Raw genomic sequence first — 25,072 nt, 5'->3', positions numbered from 1 at the left:
GGTCCGCGGCACAGGGCCGGACGGTCCGCGACCTGGTGCAGGAGCTCGGGTTCTCTGCCTGACGGCCGGACGGTCCGCGCTCTAGGACCGGACGGTCCGCGCGTGCGCAGGGGCGGCGAAAGATCGCCGGCGGCGCCTGGATCTCGCTCCCGGGAGGGACCCCGTCGGGGAGGAGAGATCCTAGGAGTTGTCTAGGCTCGGGCCGGCCGACCTAGACTCCTCTAATCGACGTAGAGTCGAGGAGAGGCAGAGAATTTGGGGATTGGAATACTAAACTAGGGCTAAACTAGAACTAGACTAGAACTACTCCTAATTGTGCTGAAAATAAATACGAGATAGAAGTTGTATTGGTTCGATTGTTGGGGGGTTTAATCGGCCGTAGCCCTTTATCTATATAAAGGGGGAGGTCTGGATCCGTTTCCAACTGTTTCCCGAGTTAATCCCGCGGTTTTAGGTAACAAATCCCGCGAGAAACTAGGAACCCTAACTGACTCTGCGCGCGCGGACCGTCCGCGCCACCACCACGGACAGTCCGGACCGCGGACCGTCCGGCCTCAGGGCCGGACCGTCCGCCAGGCTCATTTTAGCCTTCAACAGGGCAACCTGAAGTTTTTTGTTAAAAATCTGCCAAATGAAGAATTTGATTTTCAAGGGAATCTTACTTTTTCAAATAAAGCCACACACCCTACTAGGCATCCCTTAGTCAATTAAAGTCACCAACCCTAAAGTTTAGCGACAGAGGGAACCCCAAATAGGTGCGCGATTATATGAATTCGGCTGTGGACATTTCAAATTTCGTCTGAAAATCGTTGGCATGAAGCCCTAAAGGAGTGCAGTGAGATCGGGGCGCCTACCGCTGACGTGCAACCTGGTGGCGGCGCCATGGGAGGCACTCGGCGGCTGGGGGAGTGGATTTGCGCCGCTGGTTGCGGACCCCACTGGAAGAGGAGGCCGTACAATGCGCGGGCGAGGGGGAGGGGCATGCCACGATAGTGAAGCTAAAGCTTCTGCAAGCAACGATGGTGGAGGCAAAGCCGGCGTGAATGCTCGCCATTGTTGGTGGTGGTATGGTGGAGACTCGAAAGGATAAGCCTTGCCTTCCTATTGGCGCCGAGTGTTAGAACTGTTTTCAGTTGGATGCTTTCTCCGTCAGAATATGAACGCTGACAACTATTAGCTTTGTGTCTGAAACTTCCATTGTTGCAGGTTTAGTTGCTCTGAAGAATCAAGGGAAACAACTAATACTGAACAAATTCTACTTTCTGCCAGAAAATTACGACTGATACTGGTTCAATTCAGCACTGCATTGTTCATCAGACTAGATCATGCCAACTGAATCAGGAGGAAATGGAGAAAAGAAAGGAGGCATCCAGCCGTCATTCACTCATTCTTATCTGTACATTCGTATCTACAATAAGTTAAACTGCCTATTTTCATTGAAAAAGGACGGTCAGTTATCTGTTCCGTTAATATCATCTTATTTGCTCCATGTCATTTTTTCATCTTGCTCAGCAGTAGGTAACCCAATCCAACTTGTGGTTACTCTTGTACACTCTTGATTGTAACCTCTAGCTGATGTTGCGCTTTTTCAGTGCTGTACTTTGCATAGACGCTGCCCTTATTCTCTTCCCACCAGTGTTGAGCTTCCTTCTCGCCAAAATGCTTCCGACTGCACCAAGAATGCCTGGTTAGGTTACTGCAAATGTGAAAGGTAAAATGAAGCACCAGTAAGTCATTCTAGGACCCCACCTGAATCGTACACGTTTTATGTCTTTCTTGCCACAAGGTGATACAGCAAATGTGACATACACCCCACGCTCGATTTGCTCGATCACACCATTGGAGGTGACGCGAGCAACAATGGAATTCCCTTCTGTAATACGGCCATTACTGTCAAATGTTCTTGAACCATTCAAATGACCACACAATCCTTCTACCTGCACATCAGAACTTGAAGAAGGTGTATATTCTTCGTCTCCTTGGCTGCTGGTCTGGTGATTTTTGGTGTTGTCGAGTTGTCCGAATTTGCCTGTGGCAAATTTTTCACTGGGATGATGTTGCAAATCTGCTGAAAATGTTTGTCCTTGGCTGATATTAGATTTTGTCTCAAGGTTCTCATATTGCTGACCGACCAAAAGTTTCTCTGACAAGGCCTTACACTGCACAGTTCACAACAGGCAAACATGTCAAACAAGACAAAGTGATGCATGACACTTTCTTTCTTACTGAAACTAAAACTGCAACTGAAACAGTGTGCTGACAATACTTTGGAATCAGAGTATGGTTTATGCCCATACCTGATCAGTTAGAACCTTTATGATATCTTTGGCAGCTTTGCATTTTGCAGCCTCATTCCTAACAATTAGCCATGTCTCATCGAGTTTTTGTTTATACAGTTCAACCTGAAGAGCTTTCTGATGGTATTGCTCCATGAGAAGTGTCATCTATTGAAACAGCAGCAATAATATCTGTTAGAATAGAGCTTGCATTGAGAAGTGCTTTAACCCAATATGTACATGTACAGGTATGCAAAGAGCCAAAGACACCCTTATACAAAAGGGAAAATACAAACACATAAAATATATCTAACAACCCCCCTCAAACTCAGGGAGGATTGCGAAAACTCAGTGCAGATGCTGAGCTCTCGTTTATGCCTTTGTGAAGAAGTCAGACAACTGAAGCTCAAAGGACACGTAGCCAAGAGCAATGACATCACCCTGCACTTGGGCCCGAGTCCAAGACACATCAACACCAATATGTTTAGTGAGCCCATGCTTCGCCAGACCACAAGCTATGCTGATAGCACCAGTCAGACAAGAGAGGAGTTGGCACACAAACTGAAACACCAAAATCCTCAAGTACCATCACAGTGACACAGTCACAGCCAAGTAACCTTTGCTGTCGCAAGAGCCATAGTTTGCAACTCAGCATCTGCACTTGAATGAGAAATCACGGTCTGTTTCTTAATCTTCCGAGCAATGAGAGAACCACCAAGAAAACCATAATAGGCAGAAAGAGAGCGACAATCAGCATCGCTAACCCAAGTAGCATCAAAGTAGGCTTGGAGTTGAATAGAGCTAGAGCGCGGAAAGAACAAACATCGAGTAATGGTCCACAAAGGTAACACAAGACATGAAGAAGATGGTTATAGTGGAGGTGAGTAGTAGCGAAAACAAATTGACGAAGAATGTGCACAGCAACTGAAATACCAGGATGAGTCACACCCAAATAGACAAGCCTCCCAACAATATGGCGATACCATGTGGGATCAGTGAAGGGTTCATCATCAGTGGCACGAATTTGGAGATTAAGCACGATGTGAGTCTCAACAGTGTGATGGCCGGTGAGGGAAGAACAATTAAATGCACCTTTCTTAGGACAAATAAATGCCATGAGAGGTGAAAGAAATCTCAATCCCAATAAAATAATGAAGACCAAGATCGGACATGAGAAATTGCTCACTAAGACGTGCCTTGACAAAGGCAATACACTCAGAATCATCGGTGATGATCATATCATCAACATAAAAATGAAGAGTGTGACCACGTGATGAAGTATGAACAAACAAGGTCTGTCATGAGCTCTCAAAGCAAAACTAGCACCAGCGATTACAGAGGCAAAGCGCTCAAACAATACGAGAAGCTTGTTTTAGATCATAGAGAGCAACAAAGACAACAAACTATGCCATCAGGAACAAGATACCCAAGAGCTGGTCCAGGGCCGGCTCTAGGCATAGAGCCACTAGGGCGGCCGCCCTAGGGCCCCAACTCCTGCAGTTTGTTATATAGCTAATATTAAGAGTTTTAAAGTTAAGCTTGTCAGAACCACCTATGTCTTCTATGGAGATTTATTAGTATGCCAATTTTATGAATTCATATCGTAATGTTTCTATAGCTTATCGAATCTTATTTACTATATCTGTCATGGTGACATCAACTACTTGAGATCTACAATCTCTCAAGAACGATCGAATGGTTTGGCCACCTTATGTATCGAGAAAAAAATATTAGATATGACTGATATCAACGTAATCATTGATGACCACCTCAAAAAATGTTAGAAGAAACTTTTGAGGCATTGTAAATTTTATTTGGTATAATATTTTGATATTACATTAATTATTATCTATATAATGTAAGATTATATATATGTATACTGAAAAAAATGTTATACTTATATAGGAGGCCCAATTTTTATGTTCGCTCTAGGCCACCGAAATCTCAGTTCTGGCCTGGTCGCATGTCTAACAGTATCATCTCGTTTAGTTCTGGAAAGGGGATCAAACTATTTGCTTATCAATGACATAAACTCATAAAGTTACCTGTGAACGAAGCTGCTTTACTTCTTCAGTGAGCAAGGTTTCTTCTATGCTGTTAAGATCTTTCCTCTGGTCATCATTAGGCTGTTGCAAAGATCTGCCAGACTTCAGCACTGTGGGGTCATGCATTCTCTCGGAAACAGAGGCACTATACATGTGATTCTTCGATATAGATTGATAATGAGAACTGTCTTCTGCAGATAGAAATTGAGCTGGGCACTCAACTTGCCCCCATCTCTGAGATTTCGCTTGGACTGGAGTGTACAGGACCTCATTTCTCTGATTGGAGCGTTGTACTAAAGCCACCTTTTCCTTTTCCACAGGTAAGTTTACATCCCTGAATATACGAGACAACTTTGGTGTGTATGACCTTATAATTTCAGCTCCTTTGCTGGTATTTAGTTCAGACTTTACCTTACCAGAATCCACAACTTTCAGTAGCTGACTGAAACACCCATCACACACACGATACCTTCTGCTCTTATCTGGTGCAAGTGCTGCCTTGGCAACCTTGTTACTACTACAGGAATTACAGAACATGGATCCACAATGGTAACAGTTGTGCTTCTTTCTAGTGAAACCAAAAGCCATCTTGCAACCACTACATACAGAGAGGTCCTTCCTTGAGATTACTTTATGCAGACATACTGCTGCAGTGTAGTTGTAACCACAAGATAGGCTTTCCACATGCCTACCTTCCAATGCATCTACTAAAGTTGGAGTGCTCCTATTAAGGAAGTCACCTAAACCAAGCTGCCCTTCCTTGCCTTTACCCCATGTAAACACTTTCCCATTTGTAGTCACCACTGCTACATGGGAAGAACCTGATGATATATGTCTGACAAACTCGCTCTTAAGTAGTCCTTCAACAGCAGAAACAGTTTTACCATCTGCATGGGGGTTCCCTAATTGCCCATGCATCGAACTGCCACTAGTAAAGACCACACCAGTAACAGAGAGAGCAACAGTGAGTGCCGTCCCGCAGGACACCTGAATAAAATCATAGTCTGTGAGTGAATCAACACATGTTGGTATAAGCTTCATCTTTTTGTCAGCATGACCCAGCTTCCCCCGATCTGCATCGCCCCATGTGAACAGCTTGCTTCTTGGTGAATTGCTCTTGAAATCACTGATCACTTCCACAATGGCAGCTGTGTGCCATGGCCCACATGCCACACATTTCACTCTTGAGCCTTTCAAAGACTCTACTTCTTTAGGCCGGGTAGTTCCTTGTGTATCTCCATGACCAAGAACACCAAATGTTCCATCCCCATATGTGTATAACTGACCAGAAGACGTTATTATTGCTGTGTGCCAAGGACCACAAGCAATCTTCACAACAGATATGCCGTCCAGTGGACTAAACAATTTATGCGGAAACCATTGATTCCTCGCATAGCTGTCCAACTGGCCCATATAGGGTCCTTCTCCCCATTCAATAAGTTCACCAGAAACAGTTACTGCACAAGTGTGCTTTGATCCATAGGCCACATCCTTCACATGTAAAGAGGCAAGAGATTGAACGACCTTGGGCCGGGAGACTTTGATATTTACTTGATTTCCAATTCTGCCACTGCTCTCATTTCCCCAGGAGTAGACCTCTCCTTGCTTAGTGATTATGGCCGCATGAGTCTCTCCGCAAGCAATGCTTTGTACATCAAGCATGTTCGTTGAGTCCACTAACATTGGAAGGGGTTTTGAGGTATCACCACACTCTAAAATACTTCCAAAAGCATCACCCCAGAAAAAAACATCCTTCAGAGAATCTAACCTACATGCTGCACGGGGTCCTTCAAAGGTTTTCAGTTTAGGTGTTTGGGTAATTTTCTGCTCCTTTTCTTGGTTACCAACCATAACATCCTTCAAATCATGTATTTCTGGATTTGACATCTTGCGTGTAAGATTTTCCAAGTAGGTACCTATGTCAGAGAATGTTCGCTGCCTTGTGTAAAATAATGATTCTGAACAATCAGCGCTACCACCAAAAAATGTTCCGTGTGCCTTCTTGGGCTTCCTTTGCGATGAACATACCTTAACATGAAGTGCATTAGACGAATTGTTAGACCCAAACAGAAGACTGTAATTTAACCAAGAGAATTAAGTGTTTAGAAACAGAAAAGCGCATCAGTAAGGTATGCCTACTTACATATGGACAAGATTAAACTACACAAATTGTTGGGTTCATAAAGTCAAAATCATTTCAATGTTGATCTCATTTACTAGTACCCTTGCAATCATAATTCATAGATGTGTGGTTTGCTGAGATTGATATAAGTTGGTACAACTTAAGAATGTTGTGTTTATCAATTGGCCTCCTGAATTTCAAATTCAGACAGTCCCTGCCCTGTAGTTGCCACGTGAATCCCCTTTCCCGAGAAAAAAAACAAATGTTGCTACATGAAATACCAGAGAAAAATGCCAAAGCGAGCTATACAAGTGTTATCATTCAGATGCTACAATGTAACTTCCTGAACTAACCTGTATGTGCCTTGGTGTGCCATGCACACTTAGTAACTTACTCTTAAGCTGAATATAGCTGCTGGGAGTATTTGTACAACTGTCGATCTGCCTACTGCTCCTTGATTCAATTGATGAACATGGATTACAAGGAGTTGGTAATAGGGCCCTCAAGCCCAGATACCAGTTTTCAGCTTGATCTCTATCGCTGCAGATCTGGTCATTGTTTTTCAAAAATATGGTGCTGGTGAGGAAAAATGGACTACAGACTTGCAGACCAAAATGACTTGGACATTGCAATGAACATACCAAGTCAAGTGAGCGCTCTCCGTTTTTGTATATAAGTGAAAAGGAATGGGGTTCCTTCTCTGGACAACGCTGTCGCAGAAATTTTATCTGCAAAATTCTGAAATCTTTAGAAATGGTTGCAGTGTTATAATATGAATAATGAATACCATGACTATTCTTTCAGCACAAAATTAATTGTATACCGTCTTCTGGCCAAGAACCACAGCTGACACGGAGCTTAAGCTCAAGTGTTTTTCCCTCCCTTTTGAGTACCATATTAATGTTGTCTCATCCTGAAAATATAAGAAAATATTTCACCATGACTGGAAGGTGGATTTTCATATAACTAGTGAACTACATATACACAACATAACAAGCTTCAATTCAACTAGAATACAATAGCCACAGGAAACTGCCAAGGTCTCACGGTTCAATTGGACCAAACTTTATGACTTCCCCCTCCAAAATATATTAATGTCAAAATATAAACATTTGACTGCTACTTCTTCTGACCATGTCTATGCAAAAATTGTGAAATAAAGACTGGAGGCACTTCTGAATTTCTGATAACCAATATACTAATATCATTTGTCATGTGACAAACCTAAATACTTGTATGACTAGTAGTGGCCACGGTTCAAAAGTTGGGCTGCTCTAGAACTAAGGCTTGGAATGGTGGTCCTAGCTTCGAAAGTTTGAACTGTATTATAGAATCATATGATATCGACAGGGGTATTTGCAGTTCTGTGACATTTCAGGAAATGGGATTCAAAGGAATCTTCTGTAATTTATTGGTTGAGAACAATATTATTACTCGCTATCCAATCTATTTAAACCTGATGTCAGTCTCTCTCTGGCAGGGCTTGTAAGCAGCTTCCGAAGGACACGAGCTTTAAACATCTAGTTCAACATTTCTAGCAGAATGAACTGGGGTAAAAAGTTGTACCATTAGATCTCTGTAACTTCAGAGTTACCACCCTAGGAACTATTGTACTAAAGCCCCCCTTCGTAAACTAGGAGTCGTGTGTAAATAAAAAGAAAAATAAGAAGAAGAAACTGAAATCATGGACAACAAGGGAGTATCCCTGTATCAAAGACAGGTTCTAGGATTTCTTGAAGGGAAATCGCAGGCACTAGATTACTCACAGATGATATTCTGAAGGCGCAGAATTTAGGCTTCCCCCTCTTGCCACATTTCAGGAGATGTGCGCCTTTCTTCAGAGCAACGATAGCCTGAACAAAGCAACGAGCTGAAGCAATCAGTAGGTGCATCCCAATGCTCTGCGTTTCATTTCCCCCCAAAAAAATGCAGATATAGAATCCCCCGAAAATGGCTAAGGAAAGAAGAAGTATCAAGCCTTCCCGCTCCAGGCTACTAAAAATGGTCGTGAAATCCTCCAAGAACTGGAGTGGAAATGGGTAAGGGGGGGAGGAGATTTTGACTCACCTGCTCGACGCCTCTGGTTGGCGTCCTCAGGTCGAAGCTCCCCGCCATTGCAGGCCAACAAATGGAGAAACAAGCAGATGGGTGAAAGCACTTGGATCAGCCCTCTCCTCCCTCCCCCTTCAGTCCTTTCTTTGTTGGCAGATTCACAGGCGCCACAAAGCCAAAGCTCGAGTCCGTGGAGTGTGAAGCGACTGAAAGAAAAGGGAGCAAAGGGAGCACGAAAAGGAGAGAGCTGTCCGTGTCTTGCAAAATGAGCTGCAACTGCAGGTTCATCAGTTCAGGGCTACAGGCCGGCCGCAGGGGCTCAGGGCCCTGCAAAGGTGAACAGGTGCCCGTGTCACCTGTGCCTGGATGAAGAGGGAACAGTGGGCGCGGAGAGCAGCAGGGGGGCAGGGGCTCTCTTTGCTCGCGCGCACGGTGGTCGGGTGGTGAGCCAACGCCAACGGAACAGGTCGCTGCTGGGTGCTCCGGGCTCTGCGCCTTCGCAGCATCTGGCGGTTCTGGCCACCCCCTCAATTCTTTGTCTAGCTACCAAACAACCATACTCCTACGCCTGGTGCGCTCGCTCTTCGGTTAGCGTGTGCCAGTGAGGGAGGGAGGGCTTTGAAAAGTGTTCGCGTGGGTGCTCGTCCTCTCCACTGCACAAAACCTTGGATTTTCATCCGTGTCCGCGTCTGGGGTTCTTTGGCCTTGGGAATGTAGGTGGAGCGTGGCAAGTAGAGGCTACGGCAATAATGGCGTCCACGAACCCGATATGGAGCTCAGCTTTTGTTTTAGGTCTCCAATGTCTCACGAGTTCGCGTACTACTACACACTACACAGCGAGCGGCATCGGACACCGAAGCGTGCATGTGCCCGCCGTCGTTTTGTGGCGAGACGAGCGTCAAGCGAGCGACGAAGATGATGGCTTTTATTATTTAACGGTTACTCCTTGCTTGTCTTCTTTAGCTTTATTAAACAAGCGACGAAGGTTACACCTTACACGCTTACATACCACTCTAGCTCTCTGTAGCGGTGGAGGGTCGATTTGTGTGTTCGTTTGTGTGCGCTGGGCACCAAAGATTCGTCGCCTGAGGTGGGAGTGGGATGGGATGCTGTGCAGAGCGAGCGGAACTTTGGCGCGGAAAAGAGCTTTTTTTTTCGTGAGGATCTCGCGTACGATTCTGGAGCAGCACTTGAAGGAGGCCCGGCCGGCGTAGGTGGATAGGCCGGCGCGGCGGTGGCGCGTCATGTGTCGAGCGTAAAAGCCGCCTGGTTAGCGGTGGCGGCGGCGGCGGCGGGCGGGCGGGCGGCACGCAGACGCAGCAGTCTCTCACAACACACGCACTTGCTGACTTCGCAAAAGCTGAAAAGACGAGCGAGCTAGCTGCAGCTGCGCAAACGGGGGCGCAGCATGATGCCCGTGCGCCATGCACCGCGAAAAGGTTCGGGTCGGGTCGCCGGAGCACTGGCTAGGCTTTGCCGTTACAGACTTAGGCTATCTGCACTCATACTACTCTAAATTTCTACCTTAAAAAGAATATTCTATCCTGGTCAGCAAAATTCTTTACTCTATACCAGAATCCTCCGCACTCATGTTTATTTTATATCTCAACCCTATACCAAATACCACATATTATATTATTTTTTCTACTGTGCTTGCGTGCACTTCATAGCGATTGTGGGAGAGAGCGTGCAGTCGTGGGCCCATCTCTGCTGCTGCAGTTGCACTGCCTCTGTTTGGCGTAGGTGAGAGAGAGCGCTAGAAATAGCGTAACGCAGAGCATGCAGTATCGGGTAGAGTCCTGCGCTGCAGCATTTTTTTTACGCTAAATCAGGTAACGCGGGCATGCAGTCGCCCACTGCGGGCAGCCTTAGAGTCACGTCAAGGCAGCCAAAACGCATGAGGCGTCGGCATCTCCGTGTCCATCAACGTTGACGTCGCTAGCTTCGCGTAAAGTTACCTGCGCTGGCTGGCCGCCGCAAACAGTTCATGCTCTCATAGTCTCATGCACGTATCGGTGATTCGGTGCACGCATACCGCCTCAATTCCTTGCCCATGATGGTCGGTGGTCTTGAGCAAGCAACTGGTGCGAGTTGTGTATTCTCTCGGATGGAGTACAACAAACGAAAGGATGAAGAAAGCGCGACGCGCCCATGTGAGTCCAAATCCAGAGTTGGTGAAGAGACGAGCGCAATATTCTCACTTGCGTCCGTTGTGGACGGCACTGGATTATAGCTATACTGTAATTTAGGTCATGTTTGTTTCGGCTATACTATAATTTAGATCGTGTTTGTTTCGGCTTTAGTCACATCTTGGTCGTGAGAATCAGTTCTCGTCGATTAAATGGTTTGCTTCTAAATATGTTTTTATAAGAATTGTTATTTTTTGTAAAAATCGTTCAACTCAATGTAAATGTAGAACATGTCGAGTCATCGCGACGAGAGGAATCAGTCGCTTCCTAAACCACCTTAAACCATGCAGGCCCTTTCAACTTCTTTCACACTTAAACCATACGATATTAAGATTCTACCGACAACTATATTATTTAGGAATCCAGATTCTCTGGAAACCTCTTCAGATAAAGTTTTCCCAAATAGGCCAAAGTGTCGGGTTGAGTCTGTTGTCTAATCAAATTTTATATGGAATCTAACTATCAAAAGATCTAAAGATTCTTTAAAATTATAGATATACTTTGTTATTTACCCTATCATTATATCAAATTACAGTTTCTAGTTTATCTTGTATCATGAGATATAAAAAAGAAAAAATATATATCCATTATATAAGTGTATCGGTGATGCCATGGCACCACAACACAACTAAGCACACCAACCAAAATCTCCTATACATGGCATGCCAAATGCCACCACCTAATGACATTAGGATATGTAGGTACCCCAAAAAATTGTAGAGTTACTAACTGAGTGAAGGATATAGGCAAGAGGCTTGCTAGATGTAGGGTACCGCTATTTGCTACCAACACATAATCGGTTTACAAAGATTCGGATCACGGAAGCAAGATACTCCACATCTTATTTATGACAAATGAATTGGTGAATGTGGAGGTGGATAAGATTAAGCAATGTTAGTTAGACGATCGACTACCTCTCCATTTTCCTTTAATTTTGGTGAGAGTTGTAGGCTAACTGGCATCGTGTGTCCCCCTACAATTGTGGACCCTTGGTTCGACCTAGCTTGCGGTATGTGAATCGATTGTGGATCAAACCCTACGTGTGAGTGCCCCTTTATACGTTGTTGTACTCGTCTCTATTGAGTTTGTGCTCCAAATTCTGAAGAATGCGGTCAAGTTGGCGAGCGAAGCGGAGGACCGTTGCCGGGAGGTTTGGACCGAATCGTTCCCTACTCAGTTTAAAGTTTCATCTCTATAAATACACTTGTAATCCACAGGAGATAGTTAATCTCATTGTAAGTCTCATGCGATATGTAACCACCCGAAAATAGTGAGATTGTTGCTGGTCGGTGCCCGTGTTTTTCTCCTTCGACTTGGAGGGGTTTTCCACATTAAATATGTCTTCTATGTATTTGATCTACTTTATGTTGTATTGATTCATAACACTCTCTTTTATAGCATGCTCATTAATGGACCCCGTCCAACATAGATTCAACTGCTTATATCCTGTCAAACGTGGTGCACGTGCACGCCCCAGTCATACAACAGTGTCGAGCATGTTTTGCTGTAGCGGCAGATATGTCTTGTTCTGGTGATAGATACTGGAGTCCACATTGTTAAGCACGACATGTTTGGTAAACGATGTAGTCACCATAACTTTATAATGTTTTTTCCAAAAAATACGTACGCGATAAGAATTCAATGATCTGCATCAGATAAGGATACACACCGGATAAAGAATGCTGACGATCTCTCGTTGATAAGGATTATAGAATAAACGATAAAACAGAACCAAAAAAAGAACTGAGCGCGCAAGGCTTGGACTCTAATTTCGATCAGCCGTTCACATATATGTCGTGTGTCCGCTCTCTTCACCCGGCGAGGACGAGGCGAGTGTGTTCTACCTTGTACCTATTGCTCAACACGTGCGAGACTACGAAGAGCGGACAATTATTTAGTTTATGTTTCCTCCGCTTTAATCAGCAAAGTGGGACTAAATATTATCACACTCGTCTAAATGTCGTCATATGCCTCTTCAGAAAACGTGTCTCTGAGATTTTTCTAGAAATTATTTCGATATTATATTGGCTAGGTACAATGGTTTTAATAGTACATGTACTCGATGAGAGGCTGTTGCGAGTTCGTTTCTGGCTGAGGTGATTGATGTCGTCTGGGTTTTATTGGTTTTGGTTCTGCCAGTCCTTGACAGGCAGGCAATGGGCTAGAGAAGTCAGCGCTCCCCGCGGTAGTGTGCGACAACCATGGTTCGCCGGCCCGGCGGCTCCTGCCATCCATCTGCCGCGGCAGCTGATTATTCGCCGCCGCACAGGCAATCAGGCGTGAATCCGTGGGATGGAGGACTCCCGAAGCCGCAAGTGCTCGCATCCCACTCATCAGTTGAATCGAACCTCAGACACCCGCGACTGATGGATGGCAGTCTGCTACTGTTCCCTGTTCCCTGTTGCTTCCTACTCGAGCGCGGCCGCTCGTGTACGGTTAGTTACAATTACAATACAGCCATACAGGGTTGGTGGCCCGTGGGCCGTGGCCGTGGCCGCGGGATGGAGGTTTTTGGACGCTTTCTCCTGTATGTGTCCTGTACATACCTTGCACAGCACAGCTACGGCTCGTAGCTCATGTGCAGTGCAGATGTACTCATCATGTTCATGTGCATGTGGTAGTTTCCAAGTTCCATTCTATACCATGTGCGTGTGGTACGGAGTTTCCTCCCAGTACCGTGGCTTTTAATTTTAAATAAATATCATCAGTTTTTATAGATTCTTTTTAGGAAGACGTATTGGCTTAGACTCTGGAGATTATTTCAGAAATAAAAAACTCATCAAGAGATTTTTGTGGTATGTTAATTCTTAGAGAGGGTGACAATAGAGATTTTTGTAAAATATAGATGGAGGTCTAATACCAGGTTAAAGGACGTTTGATTCAAAGAAAAGTTCTTTTTAAAAATGTTCTTTTTTAATGACGTGTTTTGTTAATTTTTAAATTGCAAGCCCGTATGTAGGAAAATATAAAGGGCTGGGAATTTTTTATTTCCATTATAAAAAATGAACGTGACACTTCTGTCCAAAAGTTTTATCCAGGCAGAGGTGGTCACGTTGCGTACAAATCCTACTTCCTAGAGTTTGCTAAGTTGGCATATGCTTGCTAATGGGCCTTTTTAGATCAGCACGCCATGAGTTTGGGCCGAGCCTCGAGCCGGCTCGCTCTTCTAACGAGCCTTAGGATTAGGCTCGGTTTAGGTTTGTTTCAACTCGAAAATCCTTGGGAAGTTTTTTCATGCTAATGTCACTATCAAGCACGCCATGGAAATCCTTGGGAAGTTTTTTCATGCTAATGTCACTATCAAGCACGGGAGAAATATGATAACTTTTTTGCTAGATCAATTTAAAAATTTGGTGTTGAGTTGCAATATGAACGTTGATATCCTTAGCTATCTCCAGCGGTGTACCCATACATATATTTAAACTTTACTTTGCGAGTAATACAGTCTACATTGTAAAATAGTATTTTGGGTGACTATATACATAAAATACTGGACAAAGTATTAGGAGAAGCCTCACAGAAACGCTTGCATACTCAAACTTCCAAGATATGTTGCTCGACCTCTTCTATCCGAAAGAATCAAGATAGCTGAGAGGGGAATAAATTGACTGTCCGGTGTGACTGACTTTCTTTGACCACTTCTGACCGCATAGCAGTCGTCCGTTGGTGAAGATGACTGTTTGGCCCTGGGCTCACTAGACAGTCCGGTGCACACCAGACAATCCGGTGAATTTTAGTCATGGAGCTCTTCATTTTCCCGAGAGCGGCCAGTTCATGGGGTGCGCCAGCAGTGTCCGGTACACACCGGACAGTCCGGTGCGCCGCAGGCTGGAGCAAGCTTGTCTTGCTCTATTGTTGGATTTCTTTGCTGACTCTTTTGGGCTTCTTTTGATCTTGAGTCTTTGACCTTTTTGCTTCATTTTGTCTTCTATTGAGGTGTTGCATCCTCATTTCCTTAGTCCAATCCTCTTTGCAATTTGATTCTTTCACTCATGTATCTTCTTTTGCCTAATACTAGCTCCACAATAGTGATATGTTGATTTCGAGCTTTCCAACCTTTTTAGACGTGTTGAAAAGGTTTCTCGGGGTATTTAGAATTTGTCCAAAGAGTAGAACTACTGTTAGTTCATCTATTCCATGTGTTACCCCTATTTGGTTGGAACTGAGCTGATTCCGACTTAGAAACTGAATTGTTGATCTTACGAACCTATGAATCAGAGACTAGGCAAACTAATCAGTCTGAATGGTTACGATGGTAATCAAGCAACAAAATACAAGAAATGGGTTTTAATGCCATTTCCCTTTCACTCAGACCCCGCCATCTTACCGAGCTCGGACCCTGCCACCACGACTCCCTCAGTAGCGATACCTCGAGCGACAACACGAGCCCCATGTTTTCTTGAAAGGCTAGTGAGAGAGAGAGGGTCGGGCGGACAGCGGGGCGGGGACGCGGGCTGACACGCGCAGAGACAGACCAGAGATGGGCCGAGGGAGAGGGGAGGCGTGAACGCGGGCGAGGGCGAGAGAGGGGCGTCGCGAACGTGGGCCAAAGCCGGCCCAACCGAGGGGAGAGAGGGTTTTCTTTTTTCCCTTCGCTTTTCCTATTTCCCTTCCCTTACATGGTTTATGCACATGAGTAATAGAAATGATTATGAGGCTAGGGTTAAAGGGGGGTAAGGAGTTAGGTTTATAACCTCTGGAGCGAGAAACCGGGGTGCTATAGAGGGGCAATTCTAAGTGGGCACCAAAGTGATCAGTACCCTAGCGCACGGATGCCGAGGGCACTTCTAAATCATGTTTGAGTCCCATGGAACATCTGACTCATGGGTTATTACGAAAAGAGGCAACGAGACATCAGACCTGGTCGAACTTGGTCCAGACATCCATCCCAAGCGTCTGCTTTTGGTCGACTGAGGCTGGGATGCTGCCTAGGCGAGGCACATAAGCTGAGGACACAACCAAACAGACAAAAAAGGTTAGTTGAAAAATATTTTTTGAGGTAGTAGTCGGCTATATTGGCTTGCCGAGTTGTGTTGGTCCACGCGTAGGCCTGCAAAAAGGGGTGGGTGTAAGTGGGTATTTTAGGTGGGTTTAAGAAATGAGTTTATTTTGGTGGGTTGTGATGGGTTTTAATTGTGAATGGTTTGGGTTGGGTGGCTTTATTTTGTATTGTGGGTCAAAATGGTTGATACCCATGGGTGTAGATGGGTTTGCATATGCGTGGGCTTCCATGGGTCTTCACCCATCCGTAAACCGTAGGACTGTATTCGAGTCTGTAAGGAAAATGGACCCCGGGCCTTTTGGCTAATTGAGTTTTGGTGTTTGATGAACAACACAATCCGTGAACTAATAAGTTTTCTAGTGTTTTGTGTTTGTAGTTCACAGGATGCGAAGAGAATTGGACCAAGGCAATGAGGATGCAACACCTCAAAAGAAGACAATAAAAAGATGCATAGGAGTCCAATACTCAAGAACAAAGAAGCCCGAAGAAATCAGCGAAGAAATCCAAGACGAGGGCTGTCAGCCAGCGCCAGGTGGCGCACCGGACATCGGTGTCCGGTGTGCACCGGACTGTCCGGTGAGGCACCGGACAGTCTGCGCAGAGAGGCCACAGACAGGCGCTCTCTGGCTGTAGCACCGGTCTGTCCGGTGTGCACCGGACTGTCCGGTGTGCCAACGGGCAGACGGCAACGGTCGGATCCAACGGTCGACTGCTACAGGCGCCAACGGTCGGCTGACGTGGCGTGCACCGGACATCTACTGTGCAGTGTCCGGTGGTGCACCGGACTGTCCGGTGCACCCGACGACAGAAAGCTGCTGCTTTCTGTCCAACGGCTAGTTGGGGGTGTGGAGGCTATAAATACCACCCCAACCGGCCATTCTCTAGTGTGAGAGCCCAAGCAACATTCCAATACACATAGTGCATATTTCCAAGTGCTCAAACACCCAAGTGCTTAATAGAATCACTCGGTGATTAGCGTAGGTGCTTTGCGAAGTGCTTAGGTTAGTTAGACCGCTTTAGCGCTTGCTCTAGGTGAATCCTAGTTAGTTGAGTGAGTTTAGATAAACCTCACAACCCCTCGGCTCTTGCGCGAGCCGTTGTAATTGTACCGAGTGGGGCGAGAGTCTTGCGAGACCGTGACAACCGCGTTTGTGTCACGGCCGCCACCGTGTACCGGAGGGAACGAGGCCCGCGGCGTTTCGGCCGGAAGCTCGATAGTGGAGACGGCGGGGAGCGTCCGAGAGGAGCCGGAAGCGGAGCACCACTTGCGCGTGGAGAAGGCCCGCGGCTCTCTACGGAGTTACTCGACTGTGGTGCTTGGCCCTCGCGTGGGCTTCCCTTTGCGTAGGGGCACCAACGAGGATTAGTCGGGACCTTGCGCGGTTCCGGATACCTCGGTAAAAATACCGGCGTCATCCACGAGAGTTTGCTTCTCTACTTAGCTCTTTACATTCCGCATTTATATTAAGCATTTAAGTTTCAATCTTGTAGTCATACTTATTTAGTGTAGATTGAAACTTAGCCTTTTGCGGTAGAGATAGCAACACTTAGACAAAACCTTGTTTGCACATTCTAGTTTTGATTTCTTGCATAGGTTTTGCTCTAGGGATTTAATTGTGGCCTAGTTTAGTAAAAGTTTTAGAAGACCTAATTCACCCCCCCCCTCTTAGGCGTCACCCGTTTCCTACAATTGGTATCAGAGCCCGGTTTGGCTCATTTGAAACGCTTTAGCTTCACCGCTAAAAGAGCCGACACTTTTTAGAGGAAGGGATGGATACCCATAGGCCACCACACTTCGACGGCACTAACTTCCCATATTATAGTGCTAGAATGGCTTGTTACCTAGAGGCCGTTGATCTAGGTGTTTGGAGAGTCACTCGTGACGGGATGAAACCTCTCAAGAATCCCGAGAAACCCACCACGAGTGAGGAAAAAGAAATTCATTTAAATGCTAGAGCCAAAAATTGTTTGTTTGAATCTCTTAGCATGGATATTTTTAATCAAGTATTTACCTTGAAAACTGCTAATGAGATTTGGCTAAAATTGCATGAGCTCCATGACGGCACATCCAATGTCCGTGAGCAAAAACATTGCCTAGTCTTAAATGAGTATAATTCTTTTGCTATGAAAGATGATGAGCTTGTTAGAGACATGTATTCTCGCTTGAATCTAATTATCAATGAGCTCAATTCTATTGGCATTAATAAGCTAGGTGATGCGGACATTGTGAGGAAGATTATCTCCCTGCTACCACAACAAAGATATGGGAGCATCATCACCATTCTTCACAACATGGAGGACTTGAGCAACATGACCCCGACCATTGTGATTGGGAAAATTGCGGCCTTTGAGATGTCGCGAAAAATGAGTCGGGGAGAGGAGCCAACTTCCTCAAAGCCATATGCTTTTGCATGTGATGAAAGGAAGGGCAAAAAGAAGGCTCCCACTCCAAGCTCCTCAAGTGAAGAAGAGGAAGAAGAAGAAAGTGATGATGATGAAGATAATCAACCATGCACATCATCCTCTGAGGACGAAGAAACAATCCGACGCGTCGGAAAGGTAATGAGGATGATCCGCAAGATTAATCTAATGGGTGTGCCCCTGCAGGTCGAGGATCTTCTCTTTAACATTGACAGGAAAAAGCAAAGGAAGAGAGGATGCTTCGCATGTGGGGAGAAGGGCCACTTCAGGGACAACTGTCCAAATATGGCCAAACCCAAAAAGGAGAGGAGCAAAGGCAAGGCGCTCACAAGTGTTGGAACTTGGGATGACTCTTCAAGTGAAGATGAACCTCCAAGGACGCGCAGCCACCGGTCCTCGTCACGATCATCACGGTCATCACACAAATGCCTTATGGCAAGAGGTAACAAAAGCATTCCATCCTCTAGTGATGAAAGTAGTAGTGATGATGAAGGTGAGGGAAAGGCCTCTCTAGAAGAACTTGCGGAAGCCGTTAATTTTTTCCAGGATGTTTGCACTAAGCAAAAAGCTCAACTTAAAACTTTGAAAAATAAGTTGGTTAGCTCTCAAAATGATTACAAAGGTTTGCTAGAAAAATTTGAAACTTTTGCAAACTTAAATAGTGAGCTATCAACTAAAATTGAGCTATTAGAGTCTAGTGCTCCATCCACTGCTACCGATGATAGCCTTATTAAAAAGAATGAAAAACTTAAGGCTAAGTTAGCTAGCTCCCAAGAAGCTATTAAAAATTTGCTAGAGAAAATGGAAATTCTTAGCATACACAATAATGAGCTAACTACTAAGCTAGAAAACATTGGTAGCACCCCAGCAGCATCTTTAGTTGAAATACCTGAAATAATTAAGAAAGATGCTTCTACTTCCTGCTTTGATTTAATTGATGATTCTAACCCCTGCAACCAAGTTGTTGTTGAGAATATTGTTGTAGAGACATGTTCGGATGAGGTTGCAAAGGAAAATGAACAATTAAAGCAAGAAGTGGCTCGTCTTGGCAAGGCCTTGTATGACAAGAAAGGCAAAGCTAAACAAATCCGACCTCCACAGGATAACACCACTGCGGGAGTGAACAAGCCTGTAGAGGGAGAAACTGTGATTTGTAGGCTGTGCCATAAGGAAGGCCACAAGTCTTTCCAATGCAAGGCGATGACCGGGGATAAACAAAGACAAAAGCTCAAGCAAAAGCCATCAAGCAAAATCTCCAACACCTACATCAAAAAGGTGGATAAAAAGACTGCTACACCATACTTAATCAAAAAGAAGAAGAATGGAAATGTGATAGCAATCAAGGCCAACAAGCAAGCCAACAAAGGAAAAGGGGCCAAACGCATCTGGGTGCCAAAAGAGATAATTTCAACCATGAAAAGCACCAAGAAGGTTTGGATCCCGAAAGGGAAGTGAGTGGACCGAAGGTCTTCGGGAAATTTGGAGACTTGGCAAAATTGGGATGTATATCATGGGATACATCATATTGGATCAAGTTTATTGCCAAGTGAGTTAGTGAAAACTTTGGACCCAAATTTCCCACCCATGACTAAGGTAACTAGTTTTATTGTATTTCTCGTTTTTAGATATGCGTATCTATTTATCTTTTATCTAGTTTACCTGTCTTGCCTAGTATTACATTTGTCATGTACCTTTGTTTAAAATCATGCATACTAGGTAAATCATATGGTAGGATTGCTTGTTTTTAATTCATATACTTAAGCAAACCTACATGGCTTAAAATGATTATTTAAGCACGTCACATAGCTTTTATATCACTCCATAGTAAATGATGCATCAATTGAAAATTTTGATTTCTACAAAGTGTATCATTTAACTTATATGTGCCAAAGTTAGGATTATGGATAATTTGCCCCGCTTGATATCAAATCAAAGTGCATGTCTCCCACAAGTATTCAAAACTTGTATGCACACCTTTAGGGGGAGGTTACTCTATAATCTAACACTTTGAGACTAACACCTTTTCAAGTCTATTTTATGTGATAGTCTCATTGTAAGGAAAATAAGGTCCCCGGAGAAAGACAACAATCTTCCACTGCAAAATCTCAAAGAACTCTCATGTCTCTCAAGCTCGCCATTGATCTTCAATTGGTATCTTTTGAGACTACATTCAGTATCATTTACATGTCTTCTCCAATATTTGATTAGACTATATTTCATATCATATGCTTCCATGTTGCTAAAAATGCATAAGTGGTTAACTCATATTCTGTTACCTATGCATAAGGGAAGTTAGTCTTTTCAAATCCTGTCTTGCACCTCTAATTTTCACATGCTTTTTCCTAAGTAGAGGATCTTTGTCAGGGGGAGTATTTCTTCATCTCTAAAGGGGGAGAAAAACTTCTTTCTAAGGAGAATACTCATTTAAGGGAAATAATCTTTTGAGGAACTCCTACAAGTGGTATCATTCATAGTTTAATTTAATATCCTTCTAGTGATATCATTTGATACAATTCTTGTTGAGGGCAAGCTTTTATTTACTTCCTACATGCTTTTAATGTCTTCCTTTTCGGTGGTTGATGCCAAAGGGGGAGAAGTTTAGGGGCCAAAGCAATGAAAACTATATCAAACACCAAACACCACCAATTTAAAATTTTATATCTACAAATGGCTTTTCAAGTGGTTTTGGTTATTTGGTCCAAAAATAGGAAGTAAGTGAATTATGGAGTTAGGGGGAGGCTTAAGTCCATAGTATCACATTATGGGGACAATCATGCATCTTAGCAAGTAGATTGCATATTTTCATTCAAATACTTGTATTATTTGCTTGCTTTGGTTGTGTTGTCATCAATCACCAAAAAGGGGGAGATTGTAAGGAAAATGGACCCCGGGCCTTTTGGCTAATTGAGTTTTGGTGTTTGATGAACAACACAATCCGTGAACTAATAAGTTTTCTAGTGTTTTGTGTTTGTAGTTCACAGGATGCGAAGAGAATTGGACCAAGGCAATGAGGATGCAACACCTCAAAAGAAGACAATAAAAAGATGCATAGGAGTCCAATACTCAAGAACAAAGAAGCCCGAAGAAATCAGCGAAGAAATCCAAGACGAGGGCTGTCAGCCAGCGCCAGGTGGCGCACCGGACATCGGTGTCCGGTGTGCACCGGACTGTCCGGTGAGGCACCGGACAGTCTGCGCAGAGAGGCCACAGACAGGCGCTCTCTGGCTGTAGCACCGGTCTGTCCGGTGTGCACCGGACTGTCCGGTGTGCCAACGGGCAGACGGCAACGGTCGGATCCAACGGTCGACTGCTATAGGCGCCAACGGTCGGCTGACGTGGCGTGCACCGGACATCTACTGTGCAGTGTCCGGTGGTGCACCGGACTGTCCGGTGCACCCGACGACAGAAAGCTGCTGCTTTCTGTCCAACGGCTAGTTGGGGGTGTGGAGGCTATAAATACCACCCCAACCGGCCATTCTCTAGTGTGAGAGCCCAAGCAACATTCCAATACACATAGTGCATATTTCCAAGTGCTCAAACACCCAAGTGCTTAATAGAATCACTCGGTGATTAGCGTAGGTGCTTTGCGAAGTGCTTAGGTTAGTTAGACCGCTTTAGCGCTTGCTCTAGGTGAATCCTAGTTAGTTGAGTGAGTTTAGATAAACCTCACAACCCCTCGGCTCTTGCGCGAGCCGTTGTAATTGTACCGAGTGGGGCGAGAGTCTTGCGAGACCGTGACAACCGCGTTTGTGTCACGGCCGCCACCGTGTACCGGAGGGAACGAGGCCCGCGGCGTTTCGGCCGGAAGCTCGATAGTGGAGACGGCGGGGAGCGTCCGAGAGGAGCCGGAAGCGGAGCACCACTTGCGCGTGGAGAAGGCCTGCGGCTCTCTACGGAGTTACTCGACCGTGGTGCTTGGCCCTCGCGTGGGCTTCCCTTTGCGTAGGGGCACCAACGAGGATTAGTCGGGACCTTGCGCGGTTCCGGATACCTCGGTAAAAATACCAGCGTCATCCACGAGAGTTTGCTTCTCTACTTAGCTCTTTACATTCCGCATTTATATTAAGCATTTAAGTTTCAATCTTGTAGTCGTACTTATTTAGTGTAGATTGAAACTTAGCCTTTTGCGGTAGAGATAGCAACACTTAGACAAAACCTTGTTTGCACATTCTAGTTTTGATTTCTTGCATAGGTTTTGCTCTAGGGATTTAATTGTGGCCTAGTTTAGTAAAAGTTTTAGAAGACCTAATTCACCCCCCCTCTTAGGCGTCACCCGTTTCCTACAGAGTCGACTCCCAACTTAGTCCCAAGTCCCAACATACCCAACTCAACCCTAACTCCCCAAGTCTTCACTCATGCACCAACGGTCGCATCATGCTTCCTGCCCCAGTGACCGGAGTCTCCCCTCTCCCCAAGTCTTCGCCTCAGCGGACGGAGCTCCCCTGGCTCCTGCTGACGCCCGACGCTAATTAGACACTTTCACACTTAGACATCGACGCCCCCTGTCCCCTATCCCCTGGCGCTATAGATGGCCAATTGGCACTAACACGATGGACCAGTCCAAGCACGACACGAAAAAGCATGGCCCAGGCACGACCCGGTCCGGCTAGTATAGTGTCGTGCCTGGGCCGCCATCTCAACCCATAGTGCTGGCACAGGCATGACACGGTTACATTTTTTATTTCAAAGATAATAGTTTACATATATTAAGTATAATAATTCAACATATAACACAATAAAATTGCAACTGCATTGGCTAGGTTGGTGTGTTTAAGTCTCTCATATACATGGGTGTGTGTTCAAGCCCCCATAGCCACACATTTTTTGTTAAATTATACAATATACTCAGATGGGCCAGCGTGCTACCGGGCTGGCCCGGCCCGGCTAGCAAGCCGAAGGGCCATGCCCATACGAAGCGAACACACTGTCGCCCCAGGACCGTTCACACATGGTTCTTTTCTTTTCACTTACAGAGAGATTTATGTGTCATTCGGTGGGCTTTTGTTGCTAGCTTCGAGCTTGATCAGAGACTCTTTCCACTGCTGCTAGTTTATATTTCTTGTCAAAAAGATAATTGTTCATTAAGGATCTTTAACATATGTTTTTTGTTATTTTCTCGAGACCTAAATGTTCATCGACCAAACTTGTTTTTGTATCAGTGTATAATCGAAAGAGAAATTGGGTTAATCATTTCCTATAATTAATTTTGGTGGTTGATGATCAACACAAACACGTGGACTAACTAGTTTGTCTAGAATTCATGTATTACAGGTGCATAAGGTTCAACATAAACCAAGAAAGAAGTCAAGTTAGGGACACAACTTAATTGGAGCAAAAGAACTTGAGTGTGCTGAAAAATCGCGCACCGGACAGTGTCCGGTGCACCATGCCCGTACAACTCCAAACCAGTCACTCTCGGGAATTCCAGGACGCGCTCCGCTATAATTCACCGGACTGTCTGGTGAGCTAGCGGAGCAACGACTATCCAGCGTCAACGGTCGACTGCAAAAGCCCCTGCCACGGTGAACAGTGCACGGCAAAGTCAGAGCTACAAAGTCAGAGGGCATCAGACTGTCTGGTGCCGCAAGAAGACAAAGCCTCCAAAGGTCAACCAGCTCCGAACCCTAACATTTGGCTGACGTGGCGGTGCACCGGACAGCACACAGTACATGTTCGGTGTGCGCCCATCGCCAGCAGCCTTGGCCAACGGCTACAAAGTGGTTGGGGCCTATAAATACCCCCCAACCACCACAACCTTTGACATCCAAGTTTTTCAGAGATCACATTCAATACAAGAGTTCTAGCATTCACTCCAAGACACAATTCAAAAGATCAAATCCTCTCCAAGTCCCGAATTCATCTCAAACACTTAGTGACTTGTGTGAGAGAGATTTTGTGTTCATTTGCGCTCTTGTTGCTTGGATTGCCTTCTTCCTTTCTCATTTCTTTTCTCAAGTGATTTGTAATCGAAGCAAGAGACACCTAAGTGTGTGGTGGTCCTTGCGGGGTCTAAGTGGCCCAAGAGATTAAGGAAAAGGATCACTCTATCTAAGTGACCGTTTGAGAGAGGGAAAGGGTTGAAATAGACCCGGTCTTTGTGACCTCCTCAACGGGGATTAGGTTCTTTGGAACCGAACCTCGGTAAAACAAATCATCGTGTTCACTCGCCTTGATTCTTGTTTGATTTTTTCACCTCTCTTCGGACTTGAATTTAATTCTAACACTAACCCCCAAACTTAGTGTGTGTTTAAGTTTATAAATTTCAGGTTTCGCCTATTCACCCCCTCTAGGCGACTTTGAATAATATTGTTGTCACTATTTTTTATGTCGTGGACTATGTTTTTTGTACGTCATTGAAACTATTTATAAAATTGTCACTGTGTATCAGTGTATGTGTATGCAGGTGGCTTGATGTGAGACAATAAGCTGAATCCACGGGGTTTCCATGGATTTCCGCCCAATTAGGGATTGTTCGGTTATTTTCAATCCATATGGATTGAAGGAGATTGATACAGATTGAGAGGGATTTTGACTTACTAGAGATTAAAACCCCATCAATCACACTCAATCCATATGGATTGGAGTAAAACCGAACAAGCCCTTACAGGTTGGTTTAGGGCTAATAATATTATTGGATGTGTTGGGTTTAATTTCCTTATTATATTTTGGGTGGGGGTAGGATGGATATCAAAGTTATTATATTTAGATATCGGTGGGAGTGTGTTGGATTTTTTTGCCATTAGCAAGCCCATCCACGTGCTTGTCTTGTTTTCGCTCATTTGGTCCAGATTCCAGTCCAGCCAAGTTGCATTAGGCTATCCGCAAGCGTTCCCCTAAATGTTACTATGCAGCCACGTCAGCAAGATTCCCTCCCCTATATTCACTCGTCCCGCAACCGTGCCCCCTAAATTTTCCCCTATATATCCCTCTACTCATTAAATATACATTTCCATATAACTAACATA

The 25,072-nt window shown here is 44.9% G+C and overlaps 1 protein-coding gene and 2 long non-coding RNA genes across 3 annotated transcripts; 2 read left to right on the top strand and 1 right to left on the bottom strand.

Moving 5' to 3' along the window:
- Window positions 1-703: 703 nt before the first annotated feature.
- On the top strand, window positions 704-2,120 carry LOC118476288 (uncharacterized). The gene is made up of 2 exons (XR_004856153.1): window positions 704-1,065; window positions 1,207-2,120. It is a non-coding gene; the product is annotated as an uncharacterized lncRNA (long non-coding RNA).
- On the bottom strand, window positions 1,246-9,250 carry LOC103646027 (Regulator of chromosome condensation (RCC1) family with FYVE zinc finger domain). The gene is made up of 9 exons (XM_008670765.4): window positions 8,511-9,250; window positions 8,210-8,296; window positions 7,267-7,356; window positions 7,085-7,171; window positions 6,797-6,991; window positions 4,322-6,349; window positions 2,298-2,444; window positions 1,750-2,159; window positions 1,246-1,669 (listed from the first exon to the last, which is right to left on the bottom strand). Exons 1-9 carry the CDS (start codon window positions 8,556-8,558, stop codon window positions 1,540-1,542), a joined length of 3,222 nt encoding a protein of 1,073 aa, XP_008668987.1. The 5' UTR covers window positions 8,559-9,250; the 3' UTR covers window positions 1,246-1,539.
- LOC103646026 (uncharacterized) lies at window positions 2,397-3,908 on the top strand. Its single transcript, XR_561943.3, has 2 exons — window positions 2,397-2,524; window positions 2,609-3,908. It is a non-coding gene; the product is annotated as an uncharacterized lncRNA (long non-coding RNA).
- Window positions 9,251-25,072: the final 15,822 nt, after the last annotated feature.

This window comes from Zea mays, chromosome 2, assembly GCF_902167145.1.
Source record: "Zea mays cultivar B73 chromosome 2, Zm-B73-REFERENCE-NAM-5.0, whole genome shotgun sequence".
Lineage (NCBI taxonomy): Eukaryota > Viridiplantae > Streptophyta > Magnoliopsida > Poales > Poaceae > Zea > Zea mays.
The sequence above is the reverse complement of the archived record's forward strand: the minus strand, read 5'-3'. Positions and strand labels throughout refer to the sequence as shown.

Coding starts and splice junctions, on each gene's coding strand:
- LOC103646027 (XM_008670765.4), bottom strand. CDS start 8,558: ATGGCGGGGAGCTTCGACCTGAGGACGCCAACCAGAGGCGTCGAGCAG. Junction 8,297..8,510: donor CAACCAGAGGCGTCGAGCAG/GTGAGTCAAAAT, acceptor TGCTTTGTTCAG/GCTATCGTTGCTCTGAAGAA. Junction 1,670..1,749: donor ATAAAACGTGTACGATTCAG/GTGGGGTCCTAG, acceptor TTCTTGGTGCAG/TCGGAAGCATTTTGGCGAGA.